Source organism: Centruroides sculpturatus, unplaced genomic scaffold (assembly GCF_000671375.1).
Source record: "Centruroides sculpturatus isolate CEXI.00-Female unplaced genomic scaffold, Cexi_2.0 scaffold235, whole genome shotgun sequence".
NCBI classification, from domain to species: Eukaryota; Metazoa; Arthropoda; class Arachnida; order Scorpiones; family Buthidae; genus Centruroides; species Centruroides sculpturatus.
Genome location: NW_019384436.1, coordinates 478,064 through 486,745, shown reverse-complemented (window position 1 = coordinate 486,745; position 8,682 = coordinate 478,064). Strand labels below are relative to the sequence as shown.

General features: G+C 31.2%; 1 protein-coding gene across 1 annotated transcript; it reads right to left on the bottom strand.

Moving 5' to 3' along the window:
- Positions 1–617: 617 nt before the first annotated feature.
- Positions 618–8,245, bottom strand: LOC111619950 (protein Jade-1-like). Its single transcript, XM_023361781.1, has 2 exons — positions 6,772–8,245; positions 618–768 (listed from the first exon to the last, which is right to left on the bottom strand). The coding sequence occupies exons 1-2, from the start codon at positions 6,927–6,929 to the stop codon at positions 654–656; spliced, it is 273 nt and encodes a 90-aa protein (XP_023217549.1). The 5' UTR covers positions 6,930–8,245; the 3' UTR covers positions 618–653.
- Positions 8,246–8,682: the final 437 nt, after the last annotated feature.

Here is an 8,682-nt window from a genome sequence, read left to right as displayed (position 1 = left end):
AACTGTCAATTAGATATTAATAATGTAAAAATAATACATAAAGAGAAAAATATTGTAAAAAGAAAATTTAAAGAACATTTCGCGATAATTATGCAAAGTAATGTAATGAATTTGAATAATGGGGTGATACCAGCGGAATGCTGGGAAGAGTTTGTGTTTCTTAAAGATTGTAAACGCGATGGTGTCAGTGAGAAAGATGTGTCTTCTTCTGTGTCTACGACGGAAAAAAATGTGTCGTCTGAGATACCTTCTGCTGTTCCTATTGTACACTCTAGTCATCAGAAACCCTACTGAAGAGGCCTTGACAGGCGAAATGCATTTGGGGTGAAGTATATATTTATATAAAAATAAAATTATATTTTCTTTGTTAACCTGTTTACCTTTTTTTAATTTTTTATACCAGTCTACTGACTCGGGACTTATTAAGCCTCCAAAGGTCAGAAACGAATGGAAAACTAGTAGTTTTCCGTGTACTAAAAATTAGTACAGTACGGTAATAATAATAAAAAAATAGATTATCTGACTCCATAAAAAAAAAAATTAAGTCCTACTTAATTTTTTATTAGTTTATCAATAATTTTATTTATTATTTTATCAAAAACAAAAACATTCAACTTATTTGCATATGAAAATATATAAACAAACAAATGAATTTAACTTACAGGAATCATAGAAATTTTTGTAATGGGTTCCATTTTCTCAACACATCCAATAATAACCTCAGGAATCCATAATGCACAGCTGACATGAGCCCATTTTAGGCCATTCCTGAAAATAATTTTATTTATAAATTATGTGTATGAAACAGAAATATTAAGTAATTCTGAAGAAATAGTTCTTTAAAATTTTTAAGTTCCTAATTGAATCAGTCTCAATCTTATGAAAATAAGTATCAAAGAAATGATACTTATTTTCATAATCAATGTAATAGTTTAATAATCAATTAATTTACCAATTTTCCTTTCCTAATACTGAGAAATAGTATGAATGTAAACTAATTTAAAGTTTAACCTACCTTTCATTGAATAATAATATCTAACTTTCAATTTTACAATTTTCTTTCAATTTGTAAAATTTTTTTATGCTGCAACAATGATAAAAAATACAGAGAATTTTAGTTGGTTCCTATAAAACAAGTTTGATATTTTTACAATTATAAACAAAATATTGAATGGATTTGGGCAAAATAGTTTAACTATATAATTATTTAAATATCTTCTAAGTCTTTAATTCTGTTTTATTATATTTATTGATTAAGATATAAAAGGAAGAATTTGAACTGCATAACCAAATCATGTCTTGAAGAAACTAGAAAAAAAATCCAAACAGACTCCCTTATGCTAATGAATCAACAGCAGGCAAACAGCTGGACACCTAGAATACAGGCAACTCTCCTTCAGTCTTCTGTAAACAATTTGCATGGATAGTGCTGTTGCCATGGCTGCAGCAAGCATAGAAGACAGTTATATGGCAGACATCATCTGATTACATCATGCAGTTATGGACAGAAATCAGTCTTGTCAAGCAGTTGTTACTCTTAGTCAAACTTGTACAGGTTGTTTGGGAATATCTCCAGTTGTTTGGTATCTTCTCTACTACTGTAAGGTCTCGTTTTATGCGGTGGATACGTTCTACAGAAAAGCGCATATAAAAAATTCGCATAAAAAAAGACTTTACTTGCCTTGAAAAAGTAGGGATACGTTCCGTAATTTTCTAAAATCGCATAAAACCAAAACAACGAGTTAAAATTAACTTAAAACCGCATAAAAAAGTTTGCAGAAATTAAAAGAAATAGGCTGCTTAATAAATTACTTCGAATGTCTGAAAGAAATTCATATAAAATTTAATTTCAAAACAATTACAGTTTATACCTTTCAATGCGAAACTCAGAATGATGTAATAGCGACTTGTCGATAGTATCATGTACAAGGGGAATCCCCGAATTGCAAAAGCTCACTCTAAAAACAAATCACTGACATCTGGATGTGAAGAGTTAATTAAAACCCCTTTAGTTCCTCGCCCGAGTTAACTCGGGCAGGTTACATAGCGTTACATAAAACACGGTCCTTAAGGCCATTTTTGAAATTTTTTTTTGAATTTTTGGAATGTTTTTTAAGTCTCCAAATTTTTTAAAAATATTTAAAAATATACGGCCAGCTAGTGTTCACCCTACTTTAAACCCTTGTCCTCCCGCGACGTCTATGAGAATGCCCCGGGAAATCCAACTCCAGCTGTGTTCAAGGTCATCCAGATGTGTAAACAATGACTCATCGGTGTTAAATTTCACAGAAGGGCGAGACAAAGGAAGTTAAACTTTGAAGCTTTTTCTTCAAAATTAACGCATTTCTTTCGTTTTTTTCAGTTTTAAGTATTTTTTGTTTAATTAATTAATTTAATTAAATTTATATCAAAAATTGGTAGGAAGTAAAGCGATTAAGGTAGATCTAGCTGTCCTTTACATCCATAAACGTTATATGTCAGTGGAACAAATGGAGTGAGCTTTGAGCGTTCCACGATTTTTGGAGACTGTCTATACGCGGGCTTCCTAAACAAGCCTGTATGTATGCTTGTCCAAGAAATTTTTGGATGAAATACAAACCGCACAACTTCAAAATTGCATAAAAATAATCCGCATAAAAAAAGACTTTACAGTATTTAGAAATTACACAGTGTGCACATTTACTACTCTAGACACTTTTGTCTATGATTGCCCATTCTACAATGTTCCAATAATTTTGCCTTTCAAAAAAAAGCCAATTGACATCTCTTAGCCATACTGTATTCTTTTCCAGCAACAGAAATATGCAAGTGCTCACCTATTGCACAAAAATCCAGAATCAAAAACATGCCTTCACATCACTGTACTTATAGCATTGTCATTAGCACCTCCCATCACCTCATTCTGTCACTGAAATAAAATTTGCACTTACACATTCATTATTTTGCATATCCATTATGTCTTCATTATTTCATGCTGTTCTGTTTCATTTCCATTTTTTTCAAAGTACTGTTAATTTTGAACATCAGTGTATTAGATGACAGGAAAGTTTAAGTACATTAACAGGCACTAGAATTTAGAGGATCAGAGACTGAATGGGACCATTGATTGTTAATTAGTATGATAAAATGGCAACCAAGTTAAAGAAAACTATATAAAGCAACAGTAAAAACAGAACCAGGTTTCAAGATATATTTATACCTAAAAGATTATATGTGAACAAACAGATCTCAAATGAGCTTTTATTTATTGTGACATTGTCACAAGGCCAGGCTGCAATTTTAACCATATTTTTAATTTATTTAATTTTAAATTATATGCTCTCCACTCAAATTAGTAGTGTCTTGCCCCTGGACATCATACTTTTCCTGCTAGCAACAGAGTCATGCCAGTCATCTATCTAACTCCTTTCATGGGAAAATTTTTTAACTGAAATAACGCGACTTTCAGTGCAAACTGGAAGTTTGTATATAGTTAATTGAGGCCTCCTGCTATGCTTTCCATATCTTGTCTCAACTTTCATCTATCTAATTCTGTTTGACAGACAGATAGTGAACAGATGACAGTGGGAATTTACAGGTCTGGTCTACAATTTTTTTCCAATTATAGAAGATGAATTGCCTAATCTTAAAATTATAACAAGAAAGCTACAATGGAAAGTTTGAGGGAAAAAACCAATAGGCAAGAAAAAACGAATGAGAACTGAAATTATCAAATATCAATTAAATGAATTAGAGATGAGGAAAAAAGCATATAAAACTGGCTTAATTTAAAAACAACAGAATCTAAAATTGAACATCACAAGAAAACAGCAATTCAAAAAGCAGCATGCAAGAAAAACCAAAGAAAAAACAGAAAGAAAGAGAGATAACAAAATTAGAATAAGATATAACACAAAAAAAACCTTCCACCTATAAAATTATAAGAAATTTAAACAATGGGAAAAAAGCTTCATTTTGTTAATTACATTTCTCATGTAAAGCATAAAGTGCTTCAATAATCTATGGCAAATTTTTGGAAATAATTTTAACAACAAATTCATGAACTGCATCTCATTTATAAAAGCATATGAAAAGATTTCCCAGTATGTTGAAGAAATAGCATTATCTCTCTATACTTACACTAAAGAATCAATACAGCCAGTTTATACAGTTATAAAAAGATGCAAATGACCTGTGAAATTTTAACTGACAATAATTTGTGTTTAAATATGTAGCTTTCACAAAAAATTGTTGTCTTGTAACTTTTTAATTTTAAATATCATTATTACTTTTCATATATTAAAACATATTTGTTGAAAAATCTATTTAATAAGTACAGTGGTGCCTCGTACAACGTACTTAATCCGTTCCAGGTGCACGTCCGTTATACGAAACACATTTTCCCATAGAAATACATGTTAAAACATATAATTCGTTCCGCAGCATAAAATAACCGTACTGTACCATAAAAAATGAAAATGGCACAGACACCAATTATGCTGGGTAGTCAGATGTTGTGAGGAGGAGGTGGAAGAACACTTTCTTTACACATTCATACAGATACAGACTTTTTACACATTGCAGCGGGTCTTTTTTTATTGTTTTTTAATCGGAGTCAGATTCAGGAGAGGCTACCGGAACTTGCAGGGTCAACTTCTCTTGTTCCATCCTTTGTTTTTTGCCCGCTGGCTTCTTGAAAAACATGACCAAGGTGGTCTGTTTCTCTTTCTTCTTTAACACCTGTCGGAAATGACGGACAAAGGTGTCATCGTAGAGATCATTGATCCTGTTGGCCTCAGCTCTGTTTGGATAATGAGTGTTGGTAAACTCCTGAACCTCTCCCCATTCGACAAGAAAGTTTTTGTCAACTTTCACTCCTGATGATTTCTTGCTTTGTTTCAATTGAAATCACCTTTCTGTTTTTTTAGAAGCCATGATGCATTATAAATGACTTAACTTGCCAGATTATATGATACGAATAATTCTTTATTAATTAAGATCACTAAACACTTCTACGAGCTACTCTCGCTCCGTTTGTTTTTTACAACCTCTTTTCGTCCCGCCACCTCGGCATCTACACAATTACATTTCGTTTATTTGAATCGTCAACATATATTACATTACATTTAATGTTTATTTAAATCATCAACATATATTACATTACATTTCTACTTCAGATATACTAATAATACATTCTAATAATACTAATATATCCTAAAAATAGCAGATTGTCATTGGCAACGGCAAAAGAGTGGAAACATCATTCGCACTTGTTCGAAAAAAGTCCATTGTTCGTCTCACGTAACTGCCAAACGGAAAGTCTGTTGTTCGCAGCAAGTCCGTTGCTCGAGTCACGTAACGGTCAAACAGAAAGTCCGTTATACGAGGCACCACTGTATATACAGTAGAGCGGTGTTTATCCAAATTAATTGGGGACTGGGATTGTTCAGATAACTTATTTTTCAGATAACTGATTATGTATGAAAAAATATATTAACCTATCCCATGTTGAAATTTTTCTCCGTTGCGTGTCACTCCATGTTGAATTTTTGTTGATGTTAAGCCTAACGTAAACTTTTTAAAATAATAATCGTAGCTAGTGCATCATTAATAATTATTTCTTTATTTTGTACAAACAAAATAAATATATTGAAAAATATAAAAACAAAAAAATTATATTTTGGAAATTAATCTAATATCAAAGATGTTTGATTCAGCATGACATAGTCCGACTGGAATGCTTTCAGTTAACTGATGTTTCGGATAAACAACGCTCTACTGTATTGCACTATTCTTATTAATATTATAAAAAATATATAATAATTTTCAAAGATAGGTAACTACATATCTATTTTGTTTTTCATTTTAATGAATTAACTCAGCATATTATAATGCAGTGTAACCAAAATTTACAAATGTACCCTATTCCTGAACACCTTTTGTATATCAAAATCTTACTAAGAGGAATAAGACTTTCCATTATTTCTTATGGTTGAAATTTTGTAACTTGTTCTGACATAACCTAGCTACCATATCCATGTTCTCCAAATAAGATTAAAGTGCTACAAAATACCTATCAATCAATGATTCTAAATAAAATAAAGTGAAAAAAGAATGAAAGTGTCAATTAAGTTAATCACTAACAAAATAGAAAGTTTGTTTTATAAGTGCAATGTAGCGTAATAATGATCACTTGGCACAATTCATTTCTTTATTTCAATTTTTGTTTTTGTTTAGTCGCCAAGTGATCGTTATTACGCTACATTGCGCTTATAAAACAAATAAAAAAATACGACACGGCTTCAAAATATGGAAAATAGAAAGTACTACTACATAATCAAACATTTCTTTATTTAACAGTACGAAAACAAAAGCTAATTAAGACAACAAGTACACATAAAACAATTAAAATAGAGTAAAATTGTAATTGCCAACAGAAAAATCTCTAATGTAGAAGTAAAATTCATTGCACATCCTGCACAGTAAACTGCATAACCGCAATGGAATGAATAGCACTATCCTAGTCTATAATTTTAGACTTAATGTGGATTGAAACAAATAAAATCAAGAGTAGAACCTATAAGCCATCTAAATCTGTATCTAAATGTAATGTGAGAATCAGTTTTTCACTTATGATTAGAATATTTTATTATCATAAATATCAATCACTGCTTGTTGTATTGAATACTTTGTCTCATAAATTGGAAAAATAAAAGAAAACAGCTCATTGTATTGAATTCTCATATACTGAGGTCAAATTTTACTTTTATTTTAAGTAATAAAAAAATTTACCTTGTACTTTTCATTGCACCTCCTTTATTTGGGCAAAGAAGACAAGATGGTTCAATACCTAAGGCACATGTACAGCAAAGCCAACTACCCTCTGGAATATTTGTTATACCATAACAAGCCTGATGCACGCAGATATTACAAGAATCACAGAATACCATTTCATTGCCTTCTTCAGTATCAGGCTAATAATAAAACAAAACTTTTTAGAATTTATTATTATAAATAAATTATATTTTATTACTATAACGATAGTTATAATAATAAAATAGTTATGTAAATAAAAATGATAGTTATGTAAATGTGTGAGGCTCTGGAAATGTCCCGGAACCACACTAAAATTTAAAATATCTAAATTTGTTAATATTAAAGTATAAATTTTTATGTCCATAAAAGGAAATGTTAAATTTAATAGAGGAAAAACTTTTCTCAGAAATTAAACAAAGGAAAATTAGACAATGTAAGTCCTAAGATCAACTATCTCCGGTTGGGATGAAATTAAATGTCGATTTTGGCTCATTCCGCGATCTGAGATCAGATCTCATTACACATAGTAACAAATGATGACCAATTAGAAAGTAGGGAAGAGGAAAAATAACCAATCGAAGTGGTTGATCTGGGACCAAAACTGATAAAAACTCTGATTCCAAGGACACAGGGAGCTTCTCTCTCTGATTTCTCATTGTGCTATACCTTACTTGGTTGCCTTCTTCACTTCACCCTTGACACTTGTGCTGAACTGACTTCAACTTCTCTGCGGACTTTTAACAACATTACCCCTGGAATAGTCGGCATGGACAAGTCCTTCCATCAGAACTTTCTCTCTCAACAGGAGGAACTGAAGATTTACATCGTGCTCTACACTCTGAGAATTATATCTGTAAGCATGATTTGGTGTTTAAATAAATTGGGACGATTTTATTTGTAACTGTTGAGTCTGACTCAGTGTCTATCACACCCACATACGAACCAGCATGTCTCTTCCATTCTGACTTTAAGCACAACTCGATGACCTCACAAATGCATTATTTAATGATGCTGATAACCACTGTTAAGCCAAACCAAAGTCAAATCACAGCTATTTAAAATAATTATTACATCATGTTTGTGTGCTATTAGTATAGGTATTTTAAAAGTTTTCTATGCAACACATTTAATATTTCTGTTTTCTGTAGTGTAATTGTAAGACTTTTTTACAGTTTATGTGCTATGACACCAGTGAGAATTACAGACAATCAATGACCCTTTTAAGAAATAAAGTGCAAGTGGAAAATGGATGTTTTTTACATTTATTGTTTTTACAGTATAGATATTGTAGACATCTGAAATACACATTATTGAGATATCAATGATTCTATTTGTCAATAGATATGAAATCTAGTCTATTGTAATAGACTGCTTTATCTCATAATAAATACCCAACATAATATATTTTGTGTGCTGTTTTCTGACACTAACCATAGTGTGTATTTATAATATGATTCCTGAGTGTATTATAATTTGTATTTATATTTTACACACTTTACTGAATTGAGTCCATACTCAAAATTGGTTGCATCGTTTCTTAAACAATATCATAGTGCATGATGTCAGAATGTGACACGATGTTCAGGACTTATAATAAGGTGACCAACTTTTTTACAATAAAAAGGAGGACACTAATAAAATGAAGGAAAAAATATCATAAATAAAAAACATTTTATTCATTGCAACAATAATACATTATAATAATCTCTACTGCATGTATAGGTACCATGTCATGTTTTGATAAGAAACAAACAAAGCCATTTGCACATGCGCTCTCTCTCTCTCTCTCTCTCAAGGTCTCCCATGTGAAGAGCATGCGTCTCATAATTGCATCTCGTCACACTGAACAGAGCCTTGATGAATTATCATGTTAAATACAAACATGTC

What these genes read in the sequence shown, in the direction of transcription:
- LOC111619950 (XM_023361781.1), bottom strand. Translation starts at nt 6,929, where the DNA reads ATGGTATTCTGTGATTCTTGTAATATCTGCGTGCATCAGGCTTGTTAT. An exon ending in GGTGCAATGAAAAGTACAAG is followed by an intron (nt 769 to 6,771) that starts GTAAATTTTTTT and finishes AATTATTTTCAG; the next exon opens with GAATGGCCTAAAATGGGCTC.